The sequence below is a fragment of the Lithobates pipiens genome, unplaced genomic scaffold (genome assembly GCF_037356315.1).
Source record: "Lithobates pipiens isolate NorthernLeopardFrog02 unplaced genomic scaffold, aLitPip1_a1.2 Scaffold_19, whole genome shotgun sequence".
In the NCBI taxonomy this organism is placed as follows: Eukaryota; Metazoa; Chordata; class Amphibia; order Anura; family Ranidae; genus Lithobates; species Lithobates pipiens.
This window is the reverse complement of record NW_027507764.1, coordinates 284,823,966-284,840,998: the sequence shown is the minus strand read 5'-3', so window position 1 is coordinate 284,840,998 and position 17,033 is coordinate 284,823,966. Positions and strand designations below refer to the sequence as shown.

General features: G+C 50.5%; 1 protein-coding gene across 8 annotated transcripts in view; it reads right to left on the bottom strand.

The window, feature by feature from the left end:
* The window catches only part of RECK (reversion inducing cysteine rich protein with kazal motifs), a 909,451-nt gene that overhangs the window by 557,119 nt on the left and 335,299 nt on the right, over positions 1-17,033 (bottom strand). For all 8 annotated transcript variants that reach the window (XM_077491985.1, XM_077491988.1, XM_077491986.1 and 5 more), the window contains exon 7: positions 15,599-15,632. In XM_077491985.1, coding sequence (XP_077348111.1) covers positions 15,599-15,632 — 34 coding nt within the window. The remainder of the gene's footprint in view (positions 1-15,598; positions 15,633-17,033) is intronic.

Below are 17,033 nucleotides of genomic sequence, written 5' to 3'. Positions count from 1 at the left end.
TTAAGATTGGTTAAAGTTATGGGAGATGGACTGGGCCTGTGCTCAGTAAAAGTACCGCCCCAGGGAATTCTGGGCCTTTTGAAGAAACGTGGTTGGAAGAGCTGAAGACCCTGGGTACTGACCCCTCTTCATCATGGACACCGATTACCTGCTGGCCAGGGTCCACAAGCTGTTGCACCAAGGTCAGGCTGATTGGCTCTTTTCCCTCCAATTCCCAGAGATGGCTTTCCCTCCCCCCGCTCCCCTACCCCCCAAGGACTCTGCTGCGGGGCCCCCTACCTTCAGGGCCCGAAGGCACTTTCATTCACCATCTCATCTGAGTCCTAGTCCTTCTAGGGCGACTTACACGACAACCTGGGCTCGTCGCTCCCCCGGGGCCACTGGTGCGTCGGGTGCTGGCTCTCTTCCTCCCATGGTGCCCAGATCATTCTATTCAGTGGGCCCCCCCACCTGTGGATGCCGTGGTTCGGCCAGTCCTCCTCCCACCCAGCTCACTCACAAAGTCCTGGAGCCATTCAGAGGTTTGCCCGGGCTCCGCCTGCTGCCATCTCCTCAGCGCGGCTCCCTGTGCCCTGCCGGGCAGGAGCCACAGCATGGGCCGCTTCTGTCTCATGCTCGCGGGTGCCTGACACTGCCGATCCTGGGACTGTCCCCGCTCTCCCTGCGCCCAGCGGAGCAGGAGCTTGCGGTGCTGCACAGCGATCCTCCTGTGCTGCTGCTTCCCACTCTGCATGTCCCCCAGCACAGCCGACAGGAGCCTCTGCAGTAATGTCCATGTTGGGCACCTGTTCCCATCTCCCAGCGCTTGGCTGGGCGGGAGATTCCTCTGTGTACCTTGCCCCTGCAGACCTGTCACTGCCGGCTGTTCCTTTTCTCTCTGCGCCCAGCTGGGTGGGAGCTTTGACTGTGCCACTGCCTTGCCTGTGTCTGCTGCATATGCATCCTGCGCCCAGCTGGGCGGGAAATTTCAAAGTCTCGCCTGTCACTGCACCCTTGCCTCTGACTGCTGTTTGGCCCCGTCTCCCTGTGCCCGGCAGGGCGGGAGATTGCCATGTCACTCTCAGTAGATTGGCTGCACCTGCAATGGGTCCTCCTCCAGAAGCCTCTGGTTGCTCTCACTGCTGCACAGCTGCTGTCCACTGCCACCCGGGCTCATTGGTGTTCGTGGCTGGACCTCCAACCCTGGATCTCTTTTTACATCATCCTACTGCATCGCCAATCATCACCTTTTTTTGAGGAGCTGGATGTCGCGGGCCTCTGCCGGCCCCTCCCATGGCCGATGCGTGTCTCCTGGATCTGCTGCTGGTTGCCCTTCTTCGCCTCTGCCTCTGCACATCAGTTAGTAAGATTGTGATTTGGTTTGGGGTAGGTTCAGTGATGCTGCTGTATCCGGCTCGCCAAAAGAATGCATATTTGCAGTCGTTAAATCAATCCTGTCCTGCATGGACACGTCAGCTTCAGCAGTTAGTCTGGGCTCTGTTAGAGTTCTCGCTTTGTGGGCAGTTTCACCGACCATCATGCAACTATTAGCGGACATCAAGGATAAGATCTGGCGTTGTGAATTTATTGATTTGCTTGCCCTGTTCCCTCCCCTCTACAGGGAGACGGTTGACAAATCACGATGAGTCGATGTTACGGCACAAGGCGACAAATCAAAGCAGCTTCCTCGAACGTTCGGGAACTGGCTGCAGGGGTTCTGTGTGTGTGCCGGAGTGCTTTGTGAGCGGTTTCTGGAGTTGGGTACATCTCTCTTATGCTACCTGGATCTTCTCTGGGGTGCCTATAAAGTTTATGGGGGTCAGTGTTGGTTTCACTATGACACCCAGTTTTGCCAAAAAATGGCGACATGTAAGGAGTTTTGTTTTGATTGACAGGCCGGTAGCCTGTGGTTATTGCTCATGTGCCCCTACAGGTCTTTGTCCTTTCAGTCCCCAGACGGCGCTCTCACTGGAAAGGTGTGAGCTGGCTGTTTAATGGGAGCCACTGCAAGTGGTACACTGCGTGCCATTTTAAGTATGAGTGCTCACTTTGCGGAGGTGCTCACCCAGCCAGTCGGTGTTTCAGGAAAAGTAAACAGTTGCTTTCCAAGCTGGGGGCCAAGCCTGACCTTTCTAAGCCGGTGGACCCCGATAAACATTTAAGAAATGCTTCCCTGGCTAGACCGGTACACCCTTGCTAGGGAGGCTTTGATCTTGAGGGACGGTTCGGACCAAGGTTTTTGGATTCCCTTCATTTCTTCCGTCGAGCCTACCATGGCGTCTAATTTGAAATCCGCTGTCCAATTTGAGTCCATCGCGGCCAAGAAGCTTCAGAAGGAGCTGGAGTTGGGTCATATGGCATCCCCGTTTGATTTCCCCCCTTTCCACAACCTGAGCATTTCTCTCCTCAGTGTGGTTCCCAAAAAAGGTGGAGGGTAAATTCTGCCTTATCCACCATCTTTCTATCCTTCTGGCTCCTTGGTCAATGATGGCATCGATAAGGAAGAATCCAGGGTGCACTACGCCTCTTTCGACAAAGCACTTAAATTGATTAGGGCTGCTGGTCTGTCGGCTTTGCTGGCTTATACCACGTCCACACGACCAGACTTTTTGACAGCAAAGGTCAGACAGAATGAATCCGTCTGACAATTTGATCGTTGCCAAACTGGAAGTGACCTTGACTCGGATCTTGGACTAAGGCTTGCACAGTGCTCTGCACCCCTGGCACGCGTGCCACTCGGTGTCCAACAAGACTCTGTGTCCATCTCCAGAGGCAACGCCTTTTACTGTTACCAGGTTAGAGTTACAGAGGAGGTCTAGTGCTAGAATTATTGCTCCGACGATCGCAGCAATACCTCATGTGTGGTTTGAAAACCGTTTACCTATGCGGGCGCGACTTCTGTATGAGTATTCTTTGCTTTGAGAGCTTGCTTTAAAAAAAAATAATAAAAAATTCTTATTTTATTTATTTTTATATTATTAAATTGTGTTTTAAACAAAAATAAATGTGATCACTTTTATTGCTGTCACAAGGAATGTAAACATCCCTTGTGACATTAATAGGTGTTGACAGGTACTCTTTATGGAGGGATCGGGGGTCTAAAAGACCTCTAATCCCTCCTTTGTACTTCAAAGTATTCAGATTGAAAACGAAAAACGGCAATTCTGAATACTGTATATTTTTTAACATCCATTGGCAGCCGAATAAACAGGAAGTGACATGGTGACGTTGCTTCTGTGTTTACGTTCGGGAGACTGGAACGAAGCCATTTCCGGCTTCGCGCCAGCCTGTCTATAGCCGCCGGAAGTGGCAGATCAAGGATCAGGTCTCTCGGTGTGGGATGGGAGGCCCAGTTAGAGAGGTGGGTGGTCCCCTCCCACTCTTCCGGGATAACAATCGAGCGGCTTTTAGCCGCATCGGTGTTATACCTGGAAAGCTGATCACCCACTCTAAAAAACAGCACCAGGATGATGCCTGCAGCTGCAAGCATCATCCCGGTATAACCCCCGAAAGCCGAGGCTGCATATCTGCGTACGCTCGGCAGAAAGGGGTTAAATTATAAAAGCAGCTACTTACTGATGCCAAAGTACATTACCCTAAGTTGGAAACAAATAATTCCCAACACCAAAGGCAACAGCTTGGAACCATGAATATGAGTGTTTAACTATACTGAATTGGAATGTGCATCGTTTTGAGTCCTTGTGCACATCACATTCCCTTTTAGTAAATCAAAATGATGTATCCCTGCAGCAGCTTTCAACACCAACTACATGTAGGACAAAATAGGATTTTTTACTTACCGCAAAATCCATTTCTCTGAGTTCATTGGCAGACACAGCCTTCTATCTTCATAACGATAGGGCTATAGCGCCTCCGCAGAATTAGGACTAGGCAGAGCAAAAAAAACAAACACACACTTGGCCACTCCCATGGGCCGTCCACAGTCAGTATATAACCCCCTCCCTGCTCTAGGTATTCAGTTTATTAGCAAGCAGTAAAAGAAGTAACAAAAAAACTCCACAGAGAGGTGGGTGCTGTGTCTGTCAATGAACTCAGGGAAACGGATATCACGGTAAGTAAAAAAATAGAATTTTTGTATTCACCATAAAATCCTTTTCTCTGAAGTTCATTGACAGACACAGCTCCATTATCTTGACCGTAGGGCAATTACGACACCTTCAGGAAAGGACTAGGCAGAACATGTAATACATGTGAAAAACAACAGAACTGTACAGTTCCGCCCAGGGGGCGGTCCCTCTGGCAATAACCCCTTAGCCTGCTTTCTGCAGCTCTGTACGTCAACAATCAGTATAACGTAAAAATAATAGAAGGAGTGGGTGCTGTGTCCGTCAATGAACTTCAGAGAAAAAGATTTTATGGTGAGCAAAAAAATCCTATTTACGCTTTCGTTCATTGACGGACACAGCTCCATTAATCTTGACCATAGGGACGTCCCCAAGCAGTGTCATAACGAGGAGTGGGAACAGCAACATAAACTTCACCCACAATCAGAGGTGCTCCCCAACGGAGGAATCACCATCTGAACCAACCGCATCAGAACTTGAGGCCAACATTGGCATCAGAATGCACTGACAATCAAAATGTAACGTTCTCTAACAAGAAGAAAGAGTGTAAATTGCAACGATTACACGGCAGCCCGCAAAACTTTGCGGCCGAAGCAGGCATCAGAAGATGCGCTTGCATCAACTTTGTACAACTTTGTGAAAGTGTGAACGGATGACCAAGTCGCCGCCTTACACACCTGGGAGACTGACGCTTGATGTCGGAAAGCCCAAGAGGTCCCAATTGCCCTGGTGGAATAGGCAGTGACAGGAAAGGGGGGCATCTGCCCCTTCAAGGCATAAGCCTGGACCATGACCTGATCCACCTGGAAATGGTGGTCGACGAGACCGCCAGCCCTTTTTTCGGACCAGCTACCAAAACTGACAGAGAATCTGACTTCCGGAAGGGAGCCGTGGCAGACAGATGTACCTTTAGAGCCCGGACCACGTCAGGGAAATGGAGGGCCACCTCTTTAGGATGTGTCGGTTTAGGACACAGAGATGGTAACACAAGGTCTTCATTGAGATGGAAGGCCGAAACCACCTTTGGCAGAAAAGAAGGTTGCGGACGCAACACCACCTTATCCCTGTGGATAACCAGATAGGGCGAATTTCAAGACAAGGCCACCAGCTCAGAAACCCTCCTAGCAGATGTAATAACCACTAGAAAGAGTCAACAAGGGAATTTCCCTGATGTTCTCAAACGGCGGTTTTTGAAGTGCCGATAGCACCAGGTTCATATCCCATGGAAGAACTACATGCCGAACCCCTTGCACAAAGGTGCGAACCAATCAGTGAGACACCAGGGGTCGTTGGAAAAAAAACAGCCAAGGCTGATATCTGTGTATTGATGGTGCTCAAGGCCAACTTCTGTTCTACTCCACTCTGTAAGAACAGCAGGATCCAGGAAACAATAGGTGCGTGGACACCACCCCATCTCCCCAGACATGGAGATATAAGCCTTCCACGTACAATGGAAAATCCTCTTCTCGGAAGATATACGTGCCCTCGGCATAGTGGAAATTACCAAGTCCGACAGACCTCGGTTCCTTAACACCTGGCTTTCAACAGCCATGCCGTTAAAACCAGTGACGGTAAAGCAGGATGGAGTATTTGACCTTGCGATAGGAGGTCTTCTCGCATCGGCAACCAAGGAGTATCTGCCACCAGGCGTACCATTTCGGTGTACCAAGGTTGCAGAAGCCAATCTGGGGCAATCAGTATTACTGGAATCCCCTCAGCCTCCACTCTGCAGAACAGACCTGGTAACAGTTTCAGCGGATCAGCCGGTACTGCTCCCATGGAGCCACCGCCCAAGGATCTCTTGTCCTGGACACAAACCTCTGCACCTTTCGATTGAGCTGAGAGGCCAGAAGATCCACATCTGGCGTGCCCCACCACAGGCAAAGAAGCCTAAACAACTCCTGATGCAGCGACCATTCTCCTGGGTCCAGCATCTGGCAACTTAGATAGTCTGCATGCCAGTTTTCTACTCCCGGGATGTATATGGCCGACAGGGCCGGTACGTGTCGCTCTGCCCACTGAAGGATGTGAGTGACCTCCTGTGCTGCAGCCGAGCTTCTTGTTCCTCCTTGATGGCTGACTGGATTCTGATCCGGCACCCTCGTGGTCTCATCGACCATGTGGAGAGGCATAGCCTGATCGCTCGAAGCTCAAGCACATTGACTGGTAACTGGGATTCCTCCCTCGATCAGAGGCCCTGGGTCAATTCTACTCCCAGTACTTCACCCCAGCCAGTCAGGCTGGCCTCCATTGTGATCCCCGTCCAATGAAGAGGAAGGAACAATTTCCCGGCCCTAAGAGCCGGAGATCTCAGCCACCAGAGAAAAGAATCCCTGACTAACTGGCTCTCCTGAATCTGCCGATCCAGGGATAATGGAGATTTGTCCCATTTGGAATATATCTCCTACTGCAAGACTCTGGTGTGAAATTGGGCGTATGGTACCGCCTCAAAGAAGGCTACCATGAGGCCCAGAACTCGCATGAAGAAACGCAGCGACGACCACCTGCGGTTCTTCAACAGCTTCACAGCGGCTCTGAGAGTCTGCAGTTTGTTTGAAGGGACAAACACTCGCTTCCACAGAGTCCAGCAGTAAGCCTAGGTACTCCAGGCACTAGTACCAACTTTTTGAAGTTTGACGCTCACCCAAATGCCTGTAGAGTTTGCATGGTGATTGCCACATCCTGCTTTAATTCTGAGGCGGAAGCTGCTCTCAGAAAGAGATTGTCTAGGTAACCCACAATTGCAATCCCACGTTGTCGCAACAACTCCAAAATTGGAGCCAATACTTCGGGAAAGACATGGGGTGCTGAAGCCAGGCCAAAGGGGAGAGCCACAAACTGGTAGTGGTCTTCCCCTACTGCAAATTGGAGAAACCTCTGATGCCTGAGGCATATCGGTATGTGCAAATACGTGTCCTGGATATCCAGAGACGCCAGGGAGTCCCCTTGATGGAGTGCAGTGACTACAGAGCGAATGAATTCCATTCTGAACCTCTGTACTTTCACAAAGCAATTGAGGGCTTTTAGGTTCAAGATTGGATGTACCCCTTCCTTTTTGGGGACTACAGATTGGAGTAGAATCCCTGAAACCTTTCCGGTTCTGGAACAGGCATTATCACCCCGCGGCTGAGCAGGTCCCTTACTGCTCCCAACAGGGCCTCCCGGCGAGCCCGGAGTAAAGGTATGCTGGAGGGAAAAAATCAGTTTGGTGGCCAAGAGAGAAACTCTTGTAGCCTGATTAAATCAGTCCGCAGACCCATTGGTCAGACAGCTGAGAGGCCCACCAAGCTACAAACTCCCGAAAGGAAACCCCCAACCCGTGTGTCGTGAGGGGGCAAACCTTCATGTGGTAGTACTTTTGCTCGCAGGCTTGCTGGGCTTGCGAGGACAGGGACTCTTGTCCCTCAGCAGTCACCCCGTTGGGCTGTGAGCACTTACCTGAAGTCCTGGGTGGGCAAAAAAGCCTCTTGAGCGGAAAAGGAGGGCCCTTGCCTGCGGCGTAGCTCCTTACCCTTCCTGGACTGTGGGAGCAACGTGCTCTTTCCACCGGTGATATTCTTAATAATGTCATCCAGCGAAGCTCCAAATAGCCTCTAACCAAGGAAGGACAAATCAGTCAAGGCTTTTTTAGATGCCTGGTCTGCAGACCAGCATTTCAGCCAAATCAGGCACCATAGCATCACTGGTGATACTGATGCTCTGGAGAGCAGGGAAAGTGTATCCAGGGCCGCATCACTGACATACTTAAGGCCATGCACCAACTGGTCTGCTAGTTCCACGCAGACTTGGAGATTGCTGCTGCTCCAATTCACGGTGCAATAGTTTTGCTCACTCAGTAAGGGTCTGCGACACTAATGCCGTGGCCAGTACCATTCATAGCGCTGACCCCACTACTGTAAACATGGACCGGGCCTATCGGTAGGGTCCTTAAATGCAGGGGCCCCTACCGGGATTGTGGTTACTTTGTTTAACCTGGATAGTGGGGGGGGGGTCCACGACCGGGGGCGCCGACCATTTTTTAAAGGAGGTTCTCCTCAAAGGGGTAACACACCGCAATTCTTTTTGGGACCGAAAAGGTCAGTTGCAGGCTCCCCCATTCTTTGTATATGAATTTATCAAAATAAGTCAGACACGGAAACACCTTAGGTGTACGGACTGGCTTACAGGATCCAAAGGGGACCGCCACCTCAGCAGAGGATCCTGCCGCATCCTGTATTTTCAGGGCATCACGCACAGCAGTGATAAGTGCTCCAACTAGCGCTTTTTCCTGCGTGGACCCGGACACGGAATCATCCTCACTGTCTGATCAGTCCTGGTCAGCGTCCTCTGACACATCAGAACAGGAGCCACCAGTCACTGCGGGGCATGAGTCTCAATCAGAGCTCTCTTCGGAGGACAGGGGGGCAGGGACCGTTTTTTTACCCCCTTGCACCCTCACACTGCCTCCCCCCTGGCAACGAACGCTTCAAGGCCCGCCGGCAAAGCATCCAAAGGCACTGCACTAATTTCAGGCTTGACAGTTGCAATTGCAGGGAGGTCTGGGGAAGAAACGCCAGCTTCTGACGCCATGCTGACCTGCCCTGTCTGCCACCCTTGGGGACTTCGGACAAGGTGCTTAATTCAACCCTCCTAGCTGCTAACAGACTGAGGGGCCCCACCACAGGACTCACCACCCCGACCAAGTGCTGCGCCGTGCTCCTGCTGATCGCTTTGTCAGCTCACAAGTGTCCAGGAACAAAAAACACACTGTTCTGAGGTAAAGGAACCAGTGCTGGGGAGAAAACTTGTGCTGAGGCTACAAGAAAATGGCCACCGGCCGTTCATGTATAGAAAAAAGCACAGGGAAAATGGCTGCTGAACTCCGAGAAAATGGCTGCCGACCATGCTTCTCACAGAGGAAAATGGCAGATTATGCTATACACAGAAAGTACACAGAAAATGGCGGCAGTCAACGCTATGGCAGCAGCATATGCAGAGCCCACAGACACCGGAAAGACAGATGATAGCACAGGAACAGACAGCCAGTGCAGCCCCCAATCAAGGATCAGAGCCTCCTGGAGGATGCCTGGCCCAGGTACACACACCGCACTACAGCCCAGTCAAACAGCATCCCCCACATGGTGGGATGGTGGGAGGGGGGGAGGGGGGGACAGGGAGAGAGAAAGGGAGAAGAGGGACCCCCTAATCGACCTCCCAGGGAATGCCCAGCTGCTCTGTCCTGCTGAGACCGGGAGAGCTGTACTTACCGTCTGGACGAGCTGGAGGCATCCCATCACAGACCCACACCGAGCAGTACAGGGTGCCTGCGGGCCATGGCACACTGTGACAAAGACATCCGTAGTCCTGTCTTATGTGTGCCCCGGAGCATGTAGCTCACCGGCCACCCCTGGAGCCTGAGGGGCATGTCGTGGCTGACCCAGCGCGTAGCTAGGGTCTGCACATGCTTGATGGCCAGGCTGGGGAGACTACAAGGATCTTTATTAACCAGCCTGTCACCCAGCCGGCTGTTGATAGGAAATCAAGGATCTTAAAATCTTGTGCAAAAGGCAAAAATCCGGAAAAAAAACCTTAGGACCGATGGTCCCGCAGGGAGCCTAGGTCATTCTTCACTAGGCAGAAAAAAACTGAGCTGCAGGAAGCAGGCTGAGGGGTTATTGCCAGAGGCAATATTCCCCTGTTTTTCCCAGTCTTCTATCTTCATAACGATAGGGATGTCCCAATGCAGTGCCAACATGAGGGGTGGAAAAATGAAAATTCTCAAGGCTAATACAAGAGCCAACCAGGTAACAATAACTTCACCCAGGACAAGCTGGAACACAACCTGAATGATACCCCTTCAAGAGGAAATAGACCCCCTAAACAATGACCTGCATAAAAACTTGTGCCCAAAAGAGGCATTCGCAGATTCCAAACCACCCACTTCGTATTACTTGTGAAAATGTACACCAACGACCACGGCTGCCGGATGACAAAGGCCCAAGAAGCACTAATTGCCTGAGACAAATACGCCATAACCGGGAAAGGAAGAAACTGATCTCTGGCAGGATAGCCCAGAGACATCATATGTCCGATCCATCCAGACCAACAGACTCAGTGGCTGGCAAATACATCCGAATCCCTCAAAACACATCCCGGCTAGATAAAGCCAATTCCTTGGGATGTGCTGACCAGGGACACAAGAAGCCAACCCAATGTCCTTATTCACATGAAAATCCAAGAATGGAACTATGTAAAAAAAAGGACGAAGCACCACTTTAACCTGGGTAAGATAACTCCACCATTCACGACAACCTGCGAGTAGAGGTGATAGCCACCATGAGTTCACCTTCCCAAGACAGAGTAAGCTGTAGGACCTCCCGAAAATTTTCAGAGAAAGATAGAGAGGCTTTTGGAGAACCGAAAACACCAAGTTCAGATCCCACGGCGGTGGAAGAAAACACCACGGTGGAAACAGACGTCTAAACCTTAGCACAAAAAGGCACATGCCAGGGAGTGCGAGACCAGGAGATGCTGAAGAAGACTGCCCAGGCCGACACCTGGACCTCTATGGTACTCAAGGCCTATTCCTGCTCATCCCTCTGTAAATAGAGGTAGGAAAAACTGAGCCTTCTAAAAGAAACTAGGACAAATCTTCAGCATACATCCCGGATCTTTTCTTCCAGATTCCCTATCCTAAGACCATGAATTCTGGTGTCTGCATGAACCATAATAGCCAGTGGTTCCACAGCCAACACATACAGCATGGGAGAAAGGGGGCAACCTTGTTGAGTCCCTCTCTCCTGCGGGAACTGATCAGAGAGCCAACCGTTTACAAACACCTTGACCCCTGGGGATTGATACAGGAGTTGGACCCATCGAATAAAGTTGGGGCCAAGTCCAAATCCCGAGAGGCACTCCCACAGGTAGTCCCACTCCACGGAGTCGAAGGCCTTGGCAGCATCTAAGGCCACCAGGACCCGCGAGCCGACTTCATCATGGGATCCCTGGATGTTCATAAGTAAGCGGCGGATATTCATGGCGGTGTTTTTCCCTGGCATAAAGCCAGTGTGGTCAGGGTGGATCATTGAAAGGATGTCCCGATTAAGGCGGGAGGCAAGAATCTTGGCCAGTATTTTAATGTCGACCTGTAGTAGGGAGATAGGTCTATACGATTCCGGATAGTTTGGGTCCTTCCCGGGCTTGGGAATTACTACTATTTGTGCTTCTCTCATGGAGGGGGGTAGGATTCCCATGTCAAATATGGATTCATATAGGTTATGGAGTTTAGGGGGTCAAAATTTCAGAGTAGGTGGCATAAAATTCAAGCGGGGTAGACCGTCCAGCCCTGGTGCTTTAGAAGTGGCCAGAGAGGAGATAGCCTCGGAAATATCCTCCTCAGTAATGGGGGCCTCTAAAGGGTCACGTTGGGCGTCTGTCAGTTTGGGAAATGTAATTCTCGCTAGGTAGTCTCTGGTGTCTTGGGGAGTATGAGTGACCCGGGTGGTGTAGAGTGCTCGATAAAATCTCGCAAATTCCTCCGCCACCTGTTGTGGATCAGTGATACCATTCCCCTGGGTGTCTATCAGTGATACCACGACTGAGGGACGGGAATCCAAGTGGGCGAGATAAGCAAGTAGTTTGCCCGATCTTTCTCCATACTCAAATATCCTTTGCCTACAGAAAATGATGCCCTGCTTGGCCTTTTCCGTATGCAGTTGGGAGACCTGTCGTACCCGAAGCTTAAGATTAGTAGCTGTGTCAGGCGAGGGGTCTCGGTGAAACTTCTCCTCCAGTCTTTGTAAGTGGTCTGTAGCCTGTTGGACAAGTTTTGACGACCGCTTAAGTCTGTTAATACGCGTGGTGAGCAGGGAGCGGGTGTAAAGCTTAAATGTGTCCCACACTATGTCGTGTGTAGCGGAGTCCCCTCCGTGTAAAATAGTGTTGCAATTCCGTAGGGATGTCATCTTGCTCCTGCAGGGCGGTTAGCCAAAATGGGTTCAGCCGGCAAGTAGGAGAGGGAACTAGGACAAATCTGATGAAACTCGGCCCAGAGAAAGACCCACCCCATGACCCAACCATAGCCAACTAAGGTATCCATCTGGCAGCATTCCACTCCTGGAATGCATTCGTCAGAAAGGGCCAGAACTAGACATTCTACCCACTGGAGGATAGCCTTTTTGGCCCACCCTGGTGAGGGACATAAGTCATTGCTGTGGCCTTGTCTGACTGGATCTGTACTGGGAGCCCCCGAAGTCGAGCCGTCCATGATCCAGACCTACTCTGATCAATTGAAGTTCTGGGATATTACACGGTAGTCGGATCCCACCGACCCCAGATTGGTATTGGTGGTCACCCTGTTCAATACAAGAGGAGAAAGCATCTTCCCCACTGAAGAACCAGAGAATGAAGCCCCCAGACTAGGAAGCCTCTGGTTTCCTGACTCAGCCAAATCCGATTGTTCAGAGACCTTGGGTACTTTACCCATTATGCCAGGATCTCCCCGAAGAGAGCCTACATGGAACTGTGCAAATGACCTTTCCTCAAAAAGAGAGTAGATACCATCAGACCCGACATCCACATGTGGATCCGCAGAGGAACCCACCTGCCGGATAGTAAATGAAACAAACGCCGCATGCCACTTCTGAAGTCTTTCCAGGGGAAGAAACAGGCTGGCCACAGCTGAAGCCCGGTCAGGCTCAGATAAATCAACCTTCTGGCCGGACCAAAACAGACTTCCGATAGTATAGACGCCAACTGAAATCAGAGAAAGTCTGTAAAGAAACTACGTTGCTCCTCGGGGTCATCGAGATTTTGGCACAGAAGATCGCCCATGCAACCCAGGACCATCAACTCCCACTGACATAACCCTGCCAGATCCAGGGCCAACACCTTGTGAACACCCGAGAAGTGGTGGCCAGACCAAAAGGACCACACCACACACCGATAATGCACCGCAACCACAGCAAAAATTGAGGAAGTGCTCAGGACGGGCACATAACAGAATGCTTAAGCATTTGTGATGTCGTAGAAGTCAGAAACACCCCATGATGGAGTGCCACCACTGCGTGAACGGACTCCATCCTGAACTTCTGTATCCACACAAGGCAGGTCAGGGCCTTGAGGTCCAGAATTAGATGTACCCCGCCCTCCATCTTTTAGACTGTGCACAGGTTTGAATAAAACCCCTGACACTGTTCTCAGCACGGGAACTGGGACAATGACACTCTGCAGCAACGGGGCTTGCACAGCCCCCCGCAGGGGACAGCAAGCAGTCTGGCGACAGACGACCACTGGAAGCAACAAACTGTTCAGAGGAATACATGGAAAACTATCTTATTACTGGACAAACTCAAGATGCAATATGAAGTCATTCAGAGTAACCCCCCAAAATACATGTCTAAGCACCATTGAGGCAACAGACTCAGCAACCAGGGGAACTGCGGCCAAGAGGCATAGCGGACAAACTTTAGCGCCTACCCAATAGATCCCCAAGCAGCAAAGGCAGAGTAATTCTGTTCCCCCTCCAAGTATGCCAGCTGGGCCCTTAGAAGCCAGAGATTCCTCTATTAGAGCCATGTTTGCCTCTAGCAGCCTAGAGACAGAGGGGTTCACTACTGGTGTAACAGTTCCCTTCTGAAGGGGGGACTCCCCAAAGGGGTACTTTACAACCAGTGTTTCTGGAAATGCAAAAGGCACTTTGGACACTCCCAGTCTTCATGGACTAATTTGTCAAAATAAGAGAGAGAAGTGAATGCTTTCACCGCGGAAGACGGTTTATTCAAGAGGGTACCGACCCCCTCCCCCCCCCCCGCGCTGCATCCCCATCTTGAAAGTTTCCCACACAGATGCAAGACCGACAACCAGTGCCCTTTTTAGCCCTTCTGCTATCATCCTCACTGCCTACAGGATAGAGAGCATGGCCAACAGCCTGCAATGTGGCCACCTCCGTGCGGCACTAGTCAGATAGGACTGTTCAACAGGGGAGGTAGGGGAGGGCAGGAGTGCCCTATACTAGGCTATCTGCCTAAGCGCTACACCAAAAAGTCGAGGGGGTGGGGGGTTGGGGGTCCCACCCACCGGGACCCCCCTCCAAGGTCCACATAGAGGGTGTCAACTGAGCCCTTGCACAGGGGCACCCCCGAGGCCTTGCACAGGGGCACCCCCGAGGCCTTGCACAGGGGCACCCCCGAGGCCTTGCACAGGGGCACCCCCGAGGCCTTGCACAGGGGACACGGACCCAGGCCCCCACAGACCAAAATCCCTCACAGGGGACACAGACCGGGGGCCCTCGCAGGGGACACAGACCGGGGGCCCTCGCAGGGGACACAGACCGGGGGCCCTCGCAGGGGACACAGACCGGAGCCCCTCGCAGGGGACACAGACCGGAGCCCCTCGCAGGGGACACAGACCGGAGCCCCTCGCAGGGGACACAGACCGGAGCCCCTCGCAGGGGACACAGACCGGAGCCCCTCGCAGGGGACACAGACCGGAGCCCCTCGCAGGGGACACAGACCCCCACAGCACCAACCCTCAGGAAAGGGGGTTTGCTATGAGGCCTAGTAGGCCGCAGGCTACATTTTTGGATGCCCATCGCAAGCATGCGGCTAGCAGGGGGACCGGACCTACCTTGAGCCCTGGATGGACACTTGGCCGACAGGCTGCAAAGCTGCAGCCTAAATTTTTGCGCAGCCCACGGGCACAGCCCACAGGGGGACCGGACTGACGAGCCGTTAGGCAGCAAACAATTTTGGCCACCCGCCGCAAGCACACGTACGGCCCGCAGGGGGGACTGGACCGACCTTACACGGATCCCGGCCAGTGGGCCGCAAGGCCGCGGGCTAAATTTTCGAGTGGGGTGACTGGACCGATCCTAGCTGGCCTAAATTAGTCCCAGGACCACCCTCCTCCCAGGCCTAACCACCAGATACTTCCAATACAAAAACCAGAGGTTGGAAAAAAGGGGCCGTGTGTCCCAAAAAGTCCCTAGGCTGGAAACTGGGCCTCACCCGGGAAAGTGGGGGAAGGGGGGTGGAGGAGAAGACCCTGACAATCAAAGGCATGACTCCTAGAGGCAGAGGCAAGATGGGAATTGTAGTTTCGCCACAGCTAGATGGCCAAGGTTGCTTACTGATCTAGGGGAAAGAAAACTCTTTTTCTAGCATCATGAGAAAGGTTTAGGACCTCAGTCTGCATTAATGAGCTTTTTTCCCCTTCTTTATTACTTTCAGAAGAAATAGGAAATTAGAAGAACTCTCTCCAACAGGAACTCAAAAGAATACAAATCCTCAACAGTTAACCAAACAGCATTTTAAAACCTCTAGAACAGAAACATTTAAATCTGACAGAGATTCTAACCCTTATCCAGTCTTTCCACACAAATAAAGTTTTAGCTGGAGTTGGACTATACAGCAATTTCCCCTCCCCCATCTTGTTATTCTGTTCTGTGATTGTGCTTCTTTGGATGTATATATTTGTTTAAACGTTTTCTGCAAACAAAGTATATATATATATATTTATATACATTTAGTAACATATTGAAAGAAAAGCATACTTACTTTCATTCCTATTGACACAGCTAATAAGTGCACTCTAAAAAGTAAAGGGACAGAATATTACTGACTTTTTTTATCCATTTAATATTCTTAAAGTGATAATAAAGTCTTGTTTTTTTTGTTAGTTAAAAATAACAAACATGTTATACTTACCTGCAATGTGCAGTGCATTTGCACTGGGCAACCCTGATCCTCCTCTTTTTGGGTCCCTTGCCAGGGCTCCTGGTCCCTCCCTCCTCTTCAGTGCCTCCCACAGCAAGCAGCTTCCTATGGGGCACCCGAGCTGAGCTTCAACTCAACGTGCCCCCTTTCTCTCCTCATTGGCTTTGATTGACAGTAGCAGGAGCCAATGGTGCTGTGCTGCTGTCTCGGTCAATGAGGAGGGGAGTCCAAAACACTTCAACATTGCTGGATATAGAGGGGGCTCAGGTAAGTATTAGAGGGACTGTTGCACACAAAAGGCTTTTTATCTTAATACATAAAGTGCATTAAGATAAAAAAAAGAAAAACCTTCTGCCTTTACAATCTCTTTAAGTTAAAACTGACCTTTTAGGTATGTCTAAAAGTATATTATGGAACTATACAATTTAAAATGTGTCTTCCTAATGTAATATAAACTGTATAGATTTTTACATTTGTATATATGTTTAAGAATCTTTTACCAAGTCTGACTGATACTTTACTCTGATGCCTGACTTTGACATCTGACTCTGACACATCAGGTGCCTACAAACATTAGGTGGCTGACTGTAAATGCATGATCTGGACATTCAACATTTCTTCCCACATAAGATTTTGTACATATATTTATATTGCTATTTTGGGAATATGCAAATATGTGCATAGAGAAGGAGAAATGCTCAAATACCTGTTTTACACAGTGAAAACACAGTAGCAGTTTAAAAAAACATCGAAGTCTATTGACCCTTTCCTCAAGCAGACTTAGCTAGGGAACATTGGTGAGGGCACTTACACAATTATTTTCTAATCTGAGCATAACTAACAAAATTGATTGAATGCTCTTTTTATGTCTGTTAGCTCTTTAACCTTAAAGAAGAACTTCACCCAAAAGTGGACGTTCCGCTTCTTTGCATCCCCATCCTCTTTAATCATTGGAAGTTTTTGGGGGAGCGGGTACCTTGTTTTGACAGGTACACGCTCCCACCTGAACAGAAGTTCAGTCCCCCCCCCCCCCAGCATTCTGGGAAACATGACAGGTCCCAGAAGACTGTGGAACCATTCACAAAGCACAGCGTGGCTCACACAGTTACCGTGTTTTGGTTATTTATGCAAGGTGTAGAGCTTGGCGGTCTGTTCGCAACTTTAGTTGCCTATGCTAGGAGTTAGAAAAAAACGTATCAAATGACAGCTTTATGTGATAAATTACATTTTCATTATCTTTTTTTAAAATTTACCAAAAACTTGTGTCAAAAAATGA